We start from the raw sequence: 18,636 nt of genomic DNA, 5'->3' as shown, positions 1-18,636 counted from the left end.
CTGTTCATCTCACTGGACCACGTGGGAAAGTACGAGAAAGTCAGAAATTGAATTTACCTCGGTAGGCAGAACTATTTGTATAAAATTGTGGGGAGGGCGATTACCTCTCTTTAGTCCTGAATGTGATTAACATTTTGTTTTTAATATTTTTTTTTAATCTAAATTTTTTTCAAGGTTCAAAATATATTCTGTAAAGCCAAACGATGATAATTCCCCACTTGTGAAGACACGTGTCTAAATGAACCGCATATTTATGGATAATAGTTTCTGGATAGTCTGGCATTTCCGTACCATTGGACACCCCCTCCCCCGAATGCCCCCTATTGCGCGAAGGGTGACAGGGTAAAAGCGTGGCGGGTTTCACCCGCTGACACGCCATTAATGATCGTCCAACCATTGACACCAATTCCCCCCAATGGGCTCACCAATAAAAAAAAAATAAGCCCAAAAAAAAACCGCGAAAAAACGTGGAAAACTGATTTTCCCTTCAATTCATCTGAATTTATGATTCCCCCATTCATCGATTTTCTTTTTCTTCTCACGTAATATCGCGGGAATGCTGTTGTAATATCGTCCAATTTTTAACCACCCAAATGGAGAACAGGATTATCAATCCACTGAGACAGGGTAGATTAGTGAGTGATGGGTGTAACTTATACGGGGACTAACGGGCGCAAAACGCCAGTGGAATACAACTTCGTAAATTCTTTAAATGCGCCGATTTATTTCACCCGAAGAATGCCAGCTACCGACGTTACGGTGCCATGCATTCCGTCTGTGTTTTCAAGCTTCATCTTGGCTTCATACCTTATATATTTCACCGACTTGGTTCACCACAATGTTTATAAATAAAATGAGCCCCTGAAAAGACAGTCGTGTCTCATAGTATGACAGAGGGAGGTGGACGACGATAGCGGATCTCTTATAGGTCTTTCGGCGTTTTCTTTACTCCCCGGTGTTCGCATGCGCAACGATTAGTTTTCTTCGAGTCACGTAGTCCAAAAAATAACCACTGAGAAATTCCATTTGACTGTTTAATATCCGATTTATATCGGGAAGATTCTTGCGATTAAACGAGCTGGGGGGGATGATAGCATCTGGTCATAATGTGGAATTCTAACTTGAGTAGGAAAAAAATCAGTTGGAATTCCTGGGAGAGTCTGGCAGGCGGTTTCACAGGCGCTGGTAAAATTGATTTAAAGAAAAATGTCGAGAGATGAGAAAAAATATGGGAAAATTATTTTTCAAAACCACTTGGATTCGCCGCTGATGTGACATTCGTTCGCTCCATAATTTTTCCCCAGTGATTAACTTATAACCGGAACTCCCTGACATTTTTCCACCCCGAGAATCAAAACGATATCAAGCTTCAGTTCATCTGATAAATTGCAGAGATTCATTTCGTTCTCATAAAAGAATTTTTTTTTATCTCCACGGTTTTATTGCCACTCGGAGTAGCTTTTGATTAAATCTCTATTACCTAATCATCTAATAAAATACCTAACACAGTACATGAATGAGGAAAGAACAAACTATTACCTACTCGTCACATAATCTGAAGATACACATCAGGAAACATGTGGCGTGTGTTTTTGTATACTCATCGAACCGATTGACATGAGAAGCTTAACACTTGTGGCTGTCAACTCCGAATAAACCCACACCCCCCCCCTCCCCCGATAATACAAGACCACCAGACACTTCTGGCTTTTGTGTTGATGCGTCAAGAGTCTCATCAAAAATATTATGATTCAACACGAGGAAAGAATAAAGAGAGAAAAGATAAGAGTGAAGTTATCGTTGTTTGGTGGAGAAAAAAAAAATTATGCTTTGTCAACGTAATCCGAAATACGATCATCGCAGAGGGGAGGGGGGGCAGCACCTTTTCTCAGCTCCCCCGTGAAATTTTCGGTGGATCTAGATGCGGTGGCCCCAGCGGGCAGGACCAATTTAGACATACCATCGAAATCGATCCGAGTGTAAAAGTCGAATGGAGAATGGTAGAAACGTGTGCTCGCACCTGCGCACCCGTCTCAACAAATTGGTGAAATAAATCCAGAGACGTCGTACGATTTCTTTGCCTCTTTGGATTTCACTGTATTGGGGCTGACATTGGTGGAGTTTCTCCAGTTATCCACCTCTTGGGGATGGGAGAATTCTAATTGGAGTTTTGCATTATTTTTTTTTTTAAGTAGTCATGAAGTAGAGGAAAAGGATGGATCTCTGGTGAAGTTGATATTATAGGATTCTCCCTGAATTTTTCCTTAGTTTTCCCAATACTGTACTTGGCAGGGTGCAAAGGTCTGTCTAATTTTGAAGTTGGCTGCGAATTTCACGAAGACGACAGCGACTCTGGTAGTAAAGGTTATAGTAATCCTCAGAATGATGTTTGACAGGAGAAAAAAGAGGCGATATGGGGCTTATCAGGTGGCTGTTACTATCTTGGAGGCTAGACATTTAGTGCAGAATGCGAATCCCATGGTGGTTGTCAAGGTAGGCAATCAGAAGAAGAAGACTGTTGTACGAGACAGAACCGACTGCCCATATTTTGATCATGTAAAGTTGAATAATTCATTACTGAGAGCTGGAGATCTGTCTGAGGATTTCTTCCGTTTATGTATTCTGCTCTGCTTCCAGTACTTCGTATTCGACTTCACTTGTGAGTTTGAAGTTTTGCTCAGTACGAGAGTATCGATATCAGTGTATTTGAGAAATTCTTTGAGGCAACTCAAGTTTCATGGAGGAATTTTCTTTGAGGTAGCGACAGTGTGGGATCAACCAGGTAATTAGAGAGCTTTAAAACTCAACCTCAACATTTTTTTTTCTATAAAAATATGGATTAGAAAATCTAAATTATCATGCGTCATATATATGCGTTAAATGATAAATAATTTGTGAAGTGACCGATTTTTTCTGTCATTACCGCTACAAAAAAGTAGTTGATAACAATTTTCGTAAATCCCTATCTTTTTTTTGGTTTTCCTCATAAATCGCATTAATTAAATCATAATTTGTATTTGACTGGGCGCGTCATTGGGGATGAAGTACTCGGGGGATGGTAAAAACATCTGTTGAGAGAATTTTCAGCTAAGGGACTCGGCTTATGAGGTACATTCTACCCAGTCAATAAGACCTTTTTACCTACGGTTGTTCACAGCAACCGGGGCCGCCATTGGACGACCAGAAACTCAACATCCGGTTGTTCTCTGCTTCACCGACTGTGGTGAATTACCCGGGGAAATTTTAAGATAGTGTAGAACACTAACAAAAAATTACTGTCGAGTTTGATTTTAGATCATAAATACCATCACAAATGGGCGATGTTAACAAACCCAAAGGACTCAACAGGAGAGCCCAAGGGTTACGTTAAATGCAACATATCTGTCACTGCAAAAGGTGAGAGACTGCGCGCTTGTCCAGATACTGACGGTGACGACGATATTGAAGGGTACGTTGATAATAACAAAACGATTTAATGTAAAAAGTTCTAATAATAGCATTAAATATCCGAAACGTTACTCCGATATTTCTTGACATTCTATATAATTTCCAATTAAAGTCATCGAATTTCCACTTCGACCAAAAAAAAACTTTCCATTTTATCGCTCTATGCTACCCCTAACCGCTTCATCCCCTAAATCAAATAAATCCCCCGCAAATCCGCCATTTTTCAGCTCAATGCACCGTTGAACAGCTTCATAACTTTCTTTGATCTCCCGAAAAACTGAAAATTGCGTATTAAACTCTGACAGCTCTATTCGTTTTCAGGAATCTTCTTCTCCCTATTGGAAATTTTCTATCTTCCAGCAGGCAAAGAGCTCGTTACGTACTCACAGTATACCGTGCCGATGGTTTGCCGAGTAGAGAATCAACATTTTGCATTGGAAATGCAAAAAAAATGGTGAATCCATACGTTCAAATATCATTTGCCGGTATGAAGGTAAGCACACCGTGAATATAGAGATCAAAAATCCATTACTAATTCGTCTTTATTTACGAACACACTCGCATCAACGGCGCTCGATACTCTGTAGTGATTTATAACGTTGTTGTGTTTTTTTTAAACCTCAACTATAAATATCTGTCGACACGTATTTCCTGTAATGATCGATATCACGCTCCGTCGGTCAGAAATACATTATTCCTCAATCTGATGTATTCCATATGGACATTTTGGACGATATTACTTGCCAGCTGTGTCACTAACATTGATTCATTTTTATTCGAGTTAATATCATTATAATTATCCATCTCCATTAGTCAAAATTTCATAAATTATCGGTGAAATCGAAAATGTCAGGAGCTTATTTTCGATTTTCGATGTAAATTCAATTTTTCTTCGAGAGCTTCACTTCGAATGATTCCGAAATGGGTGAAAATTTTATTACCAAATTCTTGCAATAGCCACTGACATTTTATAAATCTTTCTTATCGAGGGTGAGACAAGCTCTTACAAGTGCACGTATACTCCACGTTTCCACGAGAGAATCGTATTCCGGGAGCTGTTTCCACCGCTATCCCATCGTCTGAGAATTGCCGTAAAAGACAAAGTTCACGGCTGCAATTCCACAATACTTGCCACTCACATGCTCAACCTTGCCAGGCTATCAAATTCTGGTGAATACGGTGAGTCATTTTATTTTTCTTTCACACGTACAACGAAAATTGTTGTACATAAAGGTGGGGTAAATGGATGCCGCAAAATTGGGTGAAATGAATTCGTTGAAGAAAATTGAAATTGGGATGATGGAGAAACACGCGGGGGTTAATTTTTTTTTTCACCCTCTGAGGATATTCCAGACTTTCCAGAATTATTACTGACAAATTGAACCGAGTTTTATGATTCTCTCAAGTCCTCACATTTGTAAATTCCACCGAGCGATTTAAATTTCATTATAAATTTTTTTTAATATCATTTTTGTTGAAAATTCATTGTCTGAAGTCACCAGGATTTTTACCAACATACGGCCCATCATTCATTCACCTGTATGGGAACGATGTGAGGGAAGATGAGTGCGGTTGTCGTGGCAAATGTCAGACTCTACGAGCCATTTATCGAGGTAGAGTACTTCTTTCGCTCAAGACGGAAATTGATGATACTGGGATGTCTGGCAGTGCTGGAGTTGATGTTGAGCCAGCTACACCAATTATGGAGGTAAGGAATATTTTCAACAAAAAATGAACGAATTATCGATAACGACAAATCAATTTTCTCTGATGAGATGAGTTGCATCAATTTTTCAACGGCTTACTGGACTTTATTACACACTCTGGGGACGGCCACGTGCACAGTGAAATCCCCAAGGAGTTTGGTAATGAATAATATCGTGGCCAGTGAAGGAAGAAAAATTGAAATCGATGGAATATATATTTTTTGCCGAGAATATCTCATCGCTAGGGATAATCCCGCATTGACTACATAAATCCATCAATAATTTGTCGTTAATTCTATTCCTGGGGGAGGGGGGAGGGGGAGAAATAATATCATTATTATTTCATGAGGATTATTGATTTCACATCGCTGAGATGATTTTGACCAGAATAAGAGCTAATGTAACGGAGTGAAATTTAATAGAGAAAGCATTATTATTCTCTATGATTATTTTTTTTAATAATCTACTAAGGACGAACAAATGTTAATTCATCGGAAAATTTTGACTTGTTCATTACAGAAAAGCCTCTGGGCGACGGAGGAGTATCTCCTGGTGGGCATAATATACGACGTATGTATGATTGATCGATGCCGATTCTTGATGAAATCAATAAGTTTCGAGATTAATTTTGGAAATGCCGGTAGTCGTATTTTCCCCCACAACATTTCCACGGACGATGGACTGACGGGTGAGCATGAATTTTAAATCTATTACAAGCCCAAATGGAGTTAACTACTCCCGGGATTTACGTCGATAGAAGGATAAGTCTCGTTACATACACAAGGCAATGTGCAATATACGTAGGATGTACTGGTAAGCAGATGTGGTGTATAATCTCGGAACAAGACTCTGGGAAATGGGCTGGGGATTTGGAGGAAAGTATCTGGGCTTACGTGAGTGAAACTTGAAATAAAAGCACTCAAAAGCGAAATACCGAGTCTCTCCGAGAGGAGTTAATTCAGTCCAGAATTCTGGAATTCTATTCATAATCTCTCTTATGATCTACCTTATTTTTTTATGCATGACCGTATGTCCCTGACTTTTTATCGTATATCAGTGCAGCCCTACATCTCCATAAACTTTACTCCCTGTGCCTATGAATTTATAGTACTCTCTACAAACCGTAGAATATTCAGACTCTTCGTGTATTGCAGACGATGTGATACTCGAACATCGAGTAGATTTTGTGAGCCACACTGAATCAAGATTAACGGCCACGACAGATGGCAAGTTTAATTATCTACCACTTGGATCGAGTAAGCCCTGTATGTACGTAAAATCCTGGTGGCCAAACTTGGAATGGAGAGTATCAAACACCAACAGTCTCACATTTATAGCCAATTTTTTGGTGAGTCATTGAACAGTTCGAATGGAATTATTTGAATGTAATTATTTATTACCTCATAAAATACTGAAAAGATAATTAAATCGTTCACCGCGTGAGTCGTTATCGTCAAAATCTCATAGGAAACCTAAGAAATTAATTGAAAAATAGAGATCTCAGTGAATTTTCGAATTTCTTTCAGAAAAATAAAATGTTAATTTGGAGCTAGTCACCGGTAGATTACGATAATTGGCAATATCCAAATTCAGTGCATAATCCTTACGAAACAATGGGTCATCACTTGGATTCCCCGAACCTCTTCATTTCGCCGGAAACGCATTCGAAAAGAATGAAAGCGAGTAATTGAAACAAAAGCTCGCGCTGCAATTCCCTCACGGATTTGAATAAACCCACGATAAGACCGTCGAGAATATTTGAATTTTTTTTTTCACTCCATAATTCGTTCTCTTTTGGTGCATGAATTTCGAGCATTCGCTGGGGAGACATTACGTTGTTAAAAGAAAAAGATACAGTCGGCGGTAACACGAATGAACTTGTGAAGATGTCTTCGGTACGATCTCCCGGGATTATTCTAGTCTGTATTATCTGAAATTCATAGAGAAATCCGTGAAGAATGGTATCCGTATTAATTTAATAATTTAACGTCATTAAAAACAACTGATGAGTTTCATTTTTCAATAGCCCGGTGGTGCTGACCCAGTTGTCGTACAATTTAAATAACTTGACTCATTATTTTCATCTTCTTCTCGCATTTCTATAATGTGTGTATGTATGGTTACCCCTACATATATATCCCGTGATACCTATTGCAGTGAGATTTTGAGACTAATGAAAGGGGGTAAATTTGCAGGAGGACGAGCTCGCGAAATTACAGTCGCTCGTTGCTGTTGAGAACAGTGCAGCGTATGAGGCTTATAATGGCATAATTGGGTCGTTGAAACGCTTCTGTATTCACTATTTGCACATATTGGATGCAGCGAAATACGATGACGACGGTGGCACTACAAAATTGGACAGGCATCGGGTTAATCTGTGTCGCAAATGTGTCGAGAGTATTCTGAGGATGATTAGAGTCAACGGACAGCTTGCCAACAATAATTACCTCAGAATGGCTGTCATTCATGCTTACAAATATCTCCACAAGCTCCGGGAAATCTCCAAAGATGTAAATTATAATTGATTAACGCTGCTTTGGTGTAAGTCCGGATTAAATGGTTCCCCTTAACTTGATAGAGACCCGACAGAACGAATTAATCGTTGAATAATTCAATGGTATTGTAATTTCCGTTATTCACCAGATCATAAAAAAAAAATTAATTAATGAAAATTCTGGGAGTCTTTCAACCTCTGCAAGAATTTTCCATCCTTTTTCAAGAGCCCGTGTCGTTTGTAAATAAATCAAAATGTTCATATCATCCTGACTAACCATAATGCCAAGTCAGCGTGACGTCATTTCGCTGTCTCCCGGTGGGGAGGGAGGGGCGCAAGAGGGGGATAAGGAACAGAGATTATCGATAGGCCGTTCGTAACACTTACGAGAAAATTTATTGATCAGCCGCAGCATGCATTCCCGGATGTTTTCATTTGGATGATTGCTGGCACACGGCGTGTAGCAATGGCACGTTTATCCCCTTGTGAAATTATTTATTCCGAGGATGAGACGTCCCGTGGCTCAAAATGCGGACAACGAATCAATTTGTTTATGAAGAATAGTGGAGCCGAGGAGGAGTTGAATGACTACAGTGCCTGCAAAATTGAAATATTCCTTTGGTTGGGTAATGCCAAGTATTCAGGAGCCTGCTGGAGCTCAATTCCCTCCGGCTATGATGCTGAATGCATCACGAGTACTCAACCACTTCCGCGAATCTTGAAATACAACGTTATATCAGTTGAGTAACAATGACGGATATTGACTGAGTCAGGTGTATGTGTATATTCATAAATTCTGGAGAATTTTATTTTTAATGCAGAAATTCCAGCTGCGTGCGCACATTTTTCAAGGACGTTTCGATCCTGGTATGGACTCCACGGGTTTGATGGACCCATTAATTCGAGTAATATTCCATGGATATACTGCTACCACGAAGGTAAATCACTATTTTTTATTGGTAGATTGTAGTTCAGTGAATGGGGCCGGTTTATCATGATTTTTTTGTCACTCGGAACTGCTCGAATTTAATAAAAAATTATTTGATATCGCTCCCGTGTGAAAGCCGACAATGAATGGAAATTATTTATTATATTGGTTATAGATGAATTATTTTGGTATTACAGTATGTGAAGCAAAGCCTTGCACCGGTGTGGGACGAGACTCTAGTGCTTCCACCGATAGAATTGTTCGGCTCGACTGAGGATATCAAATATCGTCCCCCGAAAGTCGTGATAGAGGCGTTTGACTGGGACTTGTGTGTGAGTTTTCAAGTGAAAATAAAAGAAGAAAGTGGTGAAAAGTGAGGAATCCTCACATTCTTATTATTCCCGAGGGCTTTGAAATTGAACAGGGAACGAAGGAATTCTGCGGCAGATGCATTACCACTCCAGTTGTAAAGCTGAAGGATGAAACATACTCACAACCGGAATTTCCACCGACTCTAGCATGGCACCAACTGAAGACCCAGAGGGATTTTCAAGGGAGCGTACTAGCTGCCTTTGAGCTCATCGAGGTGAGAATCTACCTTTGAGTTGTGGGCTAATATTCCAAATGTGGGTTAGAACAGCTTGAAAATAATTACACCGCTTCAGACTGAAGACGATGAGATTGTAGATGTGCCGATGTGTGCGTCTGAGGAGAGAATTTATAATTTACCGGACGACGTGAGACCTGTGATGAGGAGCCACAGGCTGGAGGTTATATTCTGGGGGGTCAGGGACTTGATGAAGATCAACTACACTAAAGTTAATAAGCCTCGGGTTGTGCTTGAGTGCAGCGGAGTTTTTGTCAGGTCTGAGGTTATGGAGAATGTGAAGAAGTTCAGTAACTTCGAAGAGAATCATTTTATGATAGATTTGGTACGTTTGAATTTTTCACATCAAATGATTCAGGAGAAATTGATTTTATTTCCATAAAAAGTCCCCGACTTACTGAAAATTATTATAGACCATAAAAGTGAATAATAAAAAAATTTATATCGATATCATGATGAATCGAAATTGAATCGACTTCCTCTCCATCTCCCAGGATTTACCCGAGAAAGATATCTACTATCCCCCAATAACCATCAAAGTATTCGATTCTCGCGGCTTCGGATGTTTCAAATACGCCGGTGTCTACATAATCCCCACTGCTCATATATTCCTCAGAAAAATTATTCCCGAAGAGGATTACATTTCCCAGATCTACGGGGAGCACAATTCATCATCGAAACGACAGAATCCCACAGTAGTTTGTAAATTTGATAAGACCTTATCAATTACCATCAACCAATCAGCACGAAAACTTTTCAGTTCCCCTACCAATCGATTACGATACTGAGAAAGATGAGAATGAAGGTTTGACAAGTTATAAGAGGATTTCCAGTGAGAACAATCACTCTGGAATAGGAAAACTCTTGACCATGCTCAAGCCATTTATTTCCAATCGTAAAAGAGATGGCAAATACGAGGGGCTGAATTATGGAAATGACGAGGACCATAGCTACGACTGGTGGAGCAAGTATTTCGCATCCCTGGAGGTACTTTTCATGAGAAATATCATGAAATATGTATTACGTATATTTTTGCCCCTCTCGGGATTGTCCTACTAGCTCTATCTATATCTGTCTCATTATCCTGAAGTATAAACATCATCGTTCTCGACGAATATAATCCACCCTCTGTATAATTTAACCCTCACACGCTATTTATTTTTCTCTCATCTAGGAAGAAAAGTACCGAGAGCTGGGAATTAAGAAGATTTTGGTGGGTCATCAGCGGCCCATAGCTACGTTCAGGGTAAATTAATAAAGAATATATATATCTAAAGCCAATAACATTCATGTGAAAAAATATATTGGTGATATACAAATATTTTAAAGCTGAAAAAAATATTTTTGCGATATCCGGTTGTTGTTTCCGTTGTCATAATGAAGCAGAAATAAAATGCACCAGCATTAACAGATATACCCAATGGAACTGGAGCTACAGCCGGAATTTCATGAGTTTCAAGATAGGCTGATGACATTTGAATTATCACGCGGTAAAAGAACCGGAGATCCGGATTACGACCAGAGAAATTACTCAGGAAAATTCAAGGTGGTACAACACTCAGTTCTCTCTCCTTTTTCCTGACATTTTCTTTCCTCCAGCTTCTTCTCAACTTATACACATCACCCCTCACCACCCCACTCACCCCACTTGCTGCTTTTATCAGTTAAATGCTTCCTCGTTTGGCACCGCCATCTGTCTTCCCAAAAAACTGCCTCTCCCTCATCTAGTCTATCCCGGGGGCGTAAAACACTTGGAGCCGAGCCAAACAGCTAGAATATTCAGCTAATTTTAAACATGCCAATTCTGATTGAATTCACGACTGCTATAAATAACCTTAACCGTGACAGACGGTACCATATAATTGTGTAACGCTTGATCATTAAATTGAGACCATAAAATTTCGACATTCTATCGCAAACTTGGTCGTTATGTCTTCAAAGTGTAAGAGCACTGGCTCAAGTGGTTATTTTATGGAGGCATATCCCTGCTAAACACCATTTTTCAAAGATTCCCCCGAAGGGAAAAAAATAGCAAAAATTTATGAGATAACATACCTAATTTGAGATGTAACAAAAATTGAAAAAGCCCCGACTGTCACGAAAAAACAATTTTTTCAAGTGATTTCATTGTTGCAACTCCCTCTAAACCCTTTTTCAGAGTCACCCGCAAACATTTACGAGCCGTAAAAAAAATCGAGAATCGTCAGAATAACGATAAATTACCCTTTACCTTGAAACAGGGTCAGATAGCGATATATCCCTGGCCCCATCCGGACAAACTTGTCTGCAGAACAATAACAGGGTACGACGCATCGCACGGTCTCCTGGCAGAATATCCATCTCAAGCACCCGTCAAGCTGCTCGTCCGTCTCTACGTCGTAAAAGGTGAAATATTTCTCGCCAATCAATCCCGCATATTAATTCTGATGGCACTGACATTTGAAAATATTGCCGTATAAATTTTCAACAGTAGCCGACAGAAGGATCGGTAGAATAACCGCTTGTGGGTAGATCTGTGCTCGGGTTTTCGTATCCGTATTCAATGCTCCGACGTAGTAATTTGATCATTGCTATTGAATCTATTGCTGGAGCACTATCTACGTCAAATTCCGTTATACTGCGGTAGACGGGATTGACATGGGAGATATGACGTATTGTTACCCCACTAAGTGCACTAGATTAACGATTCTGCATAGCATTAGTGAGAGTAGCTTTTCGAAAATTCATACAATCAGCAAACGATACATTTTCCAATCAATAATTATACTCGTGTATCGTTACTATCGTAATTACATTTCAATGTGTTGATGTGTATTTATTTAGCAATCAATCTCCATCCCAACGATCCACTCACCGGCAAGTCTGATCCATATTTGCGAATTAAATTAGGGAAGAGTGATATTAATGATAAGAAGAACTACATACCCAATCAGCTTAATCCCGTATTTGGCAAGTGAGTTAAAAATATTGTAATTGGAGTGATTGTGTGTGATGAATGTATTTCACAACGCGAATATTTATTATATTTAAAAAATTTTAAATCAGTTGTAATAGTCCTGCTAATGCTCCAGTATCTCATAATTTATAACAATCCACATCTGTCCAGGTGCTTTGAAATTGATGCACAATTCCCAAAAGACCATACATTGACAATTCAAGTGTGGGACTACGATGCTACGAGCTCTGACGATCTAATCGGTGAAACGCGCATCGATATCGAGAATCGATACTACAGCAATCATCGGGGTCACTGTGGTATATCCAGAAGCTGGAGGAAATCTGGTTACAACGCTTGGCGTGATCGTGAAAGGCCAACCCAGATACTCGAGACACTCTGCAGACGAAACAATTTGCCATTACCCGAATTCACGGATATTGTAACAATTGGAAATCAAAAATTTCCATTCACAATGGAACTGGAGACGCGGGATGAAACGGGTAACGTGATAAAATTGGTAGTATTTTGCAACTTGGTAATCCTTATTTAGAGTCATGAAATACTCAACGTTTCGTGAGAAATATATGAATAAGTTCGTGCACGCCAAATGAGATGGAGTTTTATAACGTCTTATGGAGTTTGATGCGATCTTTCAACTTTTGAAAAAGCATGAAAACTTCGTGAGGATCAATAGTAATCTCATTTCAGAGAGAAATGAGTCCATGGCCCTCAACGTTCTCCATCAGTGGCAGGATTTTCCCGTCTGTGGACTGGCTCTTGTGCCTGAGCACGTAGAGCGACGATCACTCTTCAATGCCAGACGACCTGGACTCGAACAGGTTTGTTATAGACCACTGATACTTTTCAAATCAACCCTCTTATTTTACGTGAACCAATTCATTTCGTGGGAGAAAAAAAAATCGAGGATTTAATACTTTAATTGTTTTGGAATTTACAATGGCAGGAAAAATTGATGAGGACATTTATAATTTTTGGAAGGAGTGGAGAAAAGTTCTGGTGAGACTTGTGAATAATTTGAGGAAATATTTTTGCAAACAATATACCATCACTGGGTTTTTCACAATTTTCCTACCCATTCATTGACCCGGTCAATTAGAGACCCTGAAATTGATCGCTGGGAGGGAGGATTTTGCTTGTCATCGGGTTTCAGTTAATGGCTCTGCATTGATGTAGGGTAAATTGGAGCTCTGGATAGACATGTTTCACGTCGATGACCTTCCACCAAAGCCACCCGTTGATATTACACCCCAATCCCCCGAGGTATACGAATTGCGTGTGATTGTGTGGAATACTGAGGATGTGCCGCTCGTGGACAATCAATTTTTGACTGGTGAAAAGTGCTCGGACATCTATGTTAAGGGGTGAGTTGTCATTTATGTTTCTACAATCCATCATTGTGGTTTTTAGTGGTAGTTAAATTTAGACAACTCCCTGCGGAGACTCAAGTCGTTTAACCAGTGACCCTAAGCTTTCAACTCGGTCCGATAAATATCTACGCTATATTTAAGGATGAAACGCTGGGTAACAAAAATTCCGCCATTATTAAAAAAAAAATGCGAATTCAAGGTCCTTGGATTTTTCTCTTTTGTATCAATCGCTTTTAAGACAATGCGATAGGATTTTTTTTACAGCACTTCTGCCTCCAACATAACACCAAAATCCCCAGTGAATGTTCCTCTATTCCAGGTGGATATCATACGACGATAACCAGAAAACCGATGTTCATTATAACTCCCTAAACGGCGAAGGGAATTTCAACTGGCGATTTTTATTTCGCTTCACCTATTCACGATCGGAAAATCTCATGATTGTGAGGAAAAAGCTCTCAGTCCTGGCACGTGATGTGACTGAGCAAAAGCTACCCTGCAAGCTGACCATCCAAGTCTGGGACAGTGATCATTTCTCTCAGGATGACTTTTTAGGTAAAAATCACGGTGTCACATCAATCGGTATATTTTCACCGCCGATAAAGTTTTTCCCGGAGAGGAAAAAAAAAAAGCTCAGTAAAGCCGAACTCTCATTGTCTTTTTTAGTCAGTGGGTATCGAAAACTGATCGCCTAGTTGAACGAACTGAACATCGAGGATCGATGACCGGGCGTTGTCCCGTCAGTTTTATTTCACTCGCTCTGTCCAAAGCTGGGAAATGAAAAAAGAAAGATTTCATTGAATTTTCCGAGAATAACGAGTTTTTATTTCTCACGAATCGCAGACATGTTCCTGAAAATGAAAACTTTTTCCTCTCTGTAGTCAGACACCTCTCATTTCCCTCCATTTTCTCTTCCTCCTCATCATCCGAGTGAGTGTAGAAGGGAAAAGCGGAGGTTTCAAATAGTATAGTGTTATTCTCCGCTGACAAAAGGGCTTTCCTGGCTCTCAAGGATCCCCAGGGTCCTGCGCTCCGGAAAACTCTATCCTCTCCCTCCCATCGCGTCTTATCGTGCTACGGGGACGAATGTTGAGGCATTAACTTTCCGTGAATTACCGCTTCGGTGTAAAATATTGAGGGCATTTTGTTTTTTTTCCCACATCTTGAAAATCTCCGAAGCATATTGTCATTGAATTTCAGGCTCTCTGACACTGGACTTATCGCGAATGCCACGTGGTAGCAACAGCTCGAAAAACTGTAGTCTAAAGGTCACCGATACAAAATCACCAACGGTCAATCTATTTAAAGTTATGAGAACGAGGGCCTGGTGGCCGTTCAGCTGTGCCACGTCTGACGGTGATTACATTCAAGCGGTAAGCACATTTAACCCTGAGGAATTCTAATAAAAGGCTTTCTATGGGGGGATTCGTGAGACAGGATAGAATCCACCCGGTGAAAAGAAGCTGAAAGGATGGAAATACGTTTTGCGTTCATTACTCCTTGTACAGAAGAAAAAAATGTTGAGGAGCTAAAAAAAATACGTCAATTCTACTGCAATTATCGAGGGATTTATTTGTTGCTAACAAGACATTTCAAGCCCTTTCCCATTCTAAGTCCTTTGACCCACATTTCTAAACATCATTACACAGAAATGCAATGGATTTTAGGGCTGAATGTTGAAGCAAATGGACACAGAGTAGAAACCGCAGGTTGAGCTAATAACCACAGGGTAAAGATAATTCAAGGGAAAATAGCGAATAATTACAGAGAATTTCTGGAGGCATGTTGTTACTGAGTAAATTCAAACAGTACTAATTAGGCAACTCGTGCCAATTAATATCACTGAGAATACTGGATACATTTGAGGAAGATGGTCATTGGAGTCAATTCATGGGAATTAGGCTCCCGAGATTATTCAATAACAATGCTAGCCAATCATAATGTCGACAATACTGAATTCCAATTGGTGTTATCTGTATGATTGGGGAATATATCAATCGAGAGGTAAATTGAATATGGATATACGTCTCTTGTTTACCCAGACAACTACCCTCAATATTGTTGTCTCAATGGAGCTGGCCCAACGCTATTTGCAGCAACTGGTAATCCACAAGGACACGACATTTTGGCGAAAATTATTCTAGAAATTTCTAAAATTTTCGTATCTCCCCACAAGATATCCTTCTTGTCTTCATTCTCAGGGGATGATTTTTTCCCCCAATCGGGGATGACTAATCACCTTCCTAGACCATTTAAAAGTTGTAAGAATCATCTCCACTGTTACTGTCCCAATTTATATGAACAAAGTTGAAATGACGTGCGTGCACGAACCCCTTCTATCTGTTGGGGTTCGTGACTAACTCGTCTCCAACAGCATGGGGTAGAACTGGAATCCAGGGGATTTGTTCGTTAGCCAAGCATAAGCCTGAATAACGTTGATTACCGGACCGAGGCCTACTGTGTTTCAGCGAGGGGGTAGTTACCTGTGGGCTATGGCTTTCCATATCCCCAGCGACCCCATCCTCCTCTATACCATTCCTCACTTGATCGTGAACTAGATTAGTTAACCGAGAGGAGACTGCAGGGAGAGCTCATCGTGCCAACGACAGACACAATCGATGTTCAGCTAAATGAACGGCACCATGTTTTCAGCAATCACTTTGATGCGAAAAATTGCTACACCAATTATTAATTTATTGATTGACTCTAGTTCTCCAGGAGAAAAAAATTGTCCTAAAAAACCAATTAACGCTCCCAGTAATTGACAATTATTTCACATATCGTGACAGAAAATTGGAATTTTATAGAGAATGAAATGAATACTCTGAAAAAAAAAATTCCAATATCAGTCACTCATCTCTCCATCTTGAAATCTGGTCGCAGCATATCATTTCGTGAAGTTTCATTCACTGTCAAAGGAATTTTGTAGTTCTTATCGTAGAGCTGATGTACTTTGTTTATTTCAGGGTAAAGTAGAAATGGAAATGACGATAGTCCCTGCAGCGGAAGCTGACAAGGAGCCTGTAGGAAAGGGAAGGGATCCACCGGATCCACTTCCACCACCAGAGTAAGTAACGTTTGCACGCAACCACCGCATTCCACCCCATAATGTCATCACCATTTCTTATCCTCAATTTTCGAATGGGGAGCCGTCACCCCAAGATGTCGTCAGTCTCTTCCACTTCTTATCACAGTTGTCCTAAATTGCATAATTCCTCGAATAATGCCCCACGGATATTAGTGCCATGAGGGCTCAGTCACGTATTTGGTCTCGAGGTCTTGAGTGCAATGAGATTTCTCTGCTCTATTATCCTCCACTGATGGTAACAATAAAACTAGAAGGAGAACTTCCAAAGCGATGATTGTTATCGAGCGTAATGAACTTGCGTGTACAACGATTGTGTGTATACGGTGGTAGTAAAATATTGAGTTTGAGGGAAAGCAGGTGGTTGAGAGAGTCACGGAAACCGGAAATACTTTGCAAATTGTGGAAAAAGTAACGTACAACTTGAAAAAAGAAAATTTTATGCTCTGACGAGTGCCATCTGGTTCACGCAAAACTTGAATGTAAATTACGTTTATCAAAAGCCGATGAGTGAATGTCTTTGCATTGGCACATACCACCCAAAGACAAATGAGGTTTTCAACGTAGGTTCAAGTGTTAAATGAGAGTCAGGAAGTGCAGAAGACGATGGCTTAAGCATAATTAACGTTTCGGTTTTTCTGTTTTGCTTTCACGTGAACATTTTCACTCCGAACGTCTCGAAAATTTAATTTTCTAAGCGACAAGTGTATGACAATTCGCCTGTGTTGTATCACAGCTCCACCAGGATCACTGCTACATACACATATGACAAAAATAAAGATAAATATAATGCAGTTAGTCCAGGAAAATTAAGTTAAAACAATCTTATTTTCTCTGTTGCAGCCGACCCGACACTTCATTCTCTTGGTTTCGTAATCCCTGGAAAGCTTGTTGCTTCGTTGTCTGCCGTCATTACAGATGGCGTATCATCCTCTTCTCCTCCATAATTTTCATTATTATGCTATTTGTCTGTGCTATTTACGCATTCCCCGGTTATCTGGTAAAAAAATTACTGGCTGCGTAATTGAATGTGAGAAATACAATTTTCGTGAATGTGAATCATCAATTACTGGGAAAACTTTAACTCCACGAGCGGCAATTAAATGCTACATTTGGCCGAGTACTTGAGTGTTATTGCCAGTAAGTTTCGAGTCTCACGAATGGAAGATTGGATCTAAACAGCTGGAGAGCTCTCTTCAACAGCCCAAAAGTTATGCGATGGACAGCTGCTGGGGTATTTCAGATATCAAGTTCATGTCGTTGGCTTGGCTGGATGTCTTGACATCACACTGAGTATCTTCATTATGTGAACTCGATTCAACCTTATGCCATTGAGTTTACGAACAATCTCGTGATGATGAGGTATAAAGATCTGCTTCAAATGTCCAACCAATATCTGGGCTCAACTACTCCGGCAACTGCATAAACCGAAGATCCAACAAATGAGGAGATTAACGAAAATGTTAAGGTTTTATACGCAACTAGGGATTATTTATCTGACGTTGGCACGTGTATGTGAATTATTGGTATCAATGAAAGCCTCGATACGAAGCATATGCTAGAAATCGAGTCGATGTAGTACGAGAATGAAGAGGTGACTATTAAGTGGTTGTGTTCCACTGCAATCAGACAACACAATGCCCACGAGATTTAATGGTTTGATGTCCTCTCTCTCCAACGACAGCTGGAGACCTCCCCTCAGGACTCTAAACTTCCTCAATAGACACATTGTCCTCCAATCCAAGAAATCCGATCATCTTTAGTACCTCCACTTCCATAAACATCCCCTGAAATTTCCGAACAACCGGACGATAATGAAAACTAAACACCTGACCTGAACGTTAAACCCACGTCTCGGTTTGAATACTCCGTCACCTCCACCACCCAAAAGCCAACCAACAACTCTATTACAAACTCCTCCATCATCGAATTTCCCCCGGAAATTGAGGCATTCCCGGGTACTTTCCATCTCCCTCAGTCCCACCACATGCAAATTGAATTGCATCTCACATACCATTGAATTCGATAAAAAATGTCAAGTAT

The 18,636-nt window shown here is 40.0% G+C and overlaps 1 protein-coding gene across 1 annotated transcript; it reads left to right on the top strand.

Moving 5' to 3' along the window:
• The first annotated feature begins 1,997 nt into the window (after nucleotides 1-1,997).
• Nucleotides 1,998-17,617, top strand: Mfr (misfire). The gene is given in 29 exon segments (XM_064123877.1): nucleotides 1,998-2,044; nucleotides 2,193-2,226; nucleotides 2,293-2,556; nucleotides 2,638-2,782; nucleotides 3,295-3,448; nucleotides 3,769-3,940; nucleotides 4,437-4,626; nucleotides 4,950-5,155; nucleotides 5,673-5,841; nucleotides 6,308-6,501; nucleotides 7,349-7,663; nucleotides 8,054-8,386; nucleotides 8,469-8,585; nucleotides 8,773-8,907; nucleotides 9,000-9,161; nucleotides 9,211-9,507; nucleotides 9,677-9,946; nucleotides 9,948-10,169; nucleotides 10,357-10,428; nucleotides 10,594-10,728; nucleotides 11,423-11,567; nucleotides 12,006-12,135; nucleotides 12,289-12,620; nucleotides 12,829-12,959; nucleotides 13,315-13,502; nucleotides 13,828-14,063; nucleotides 14,709-14,881; nucleotides 16,475-16,575; nucleotides 17,437-17,617. Coding segments are annotated over 29 exon segments (5,250 nt in total).
• Nucleotides 17,618-18,636: the final 1,019 nt, after the last annotated feature.

The sequence above is a fragment of the Diachasmimorpha longicaudata genome, chromosome 6, assembly GCF_034640455.1.
Source record: "Diachasmimorpha longicaudata isolate KC_UGA_2023 chromosome 6, iyDiaLong2, whole genome shotgun sequence".
Taxonomy (NCBI): Eukaryota; Metazoa; Arthropoda; class Insecta; order Hymenoptera; family Braconidae; genus Diachasmimorpha; species Diachasmimorpha longicaudata.
This window is presented reverse-complemented; position numbering and strand designations above follow the sequence as displayed.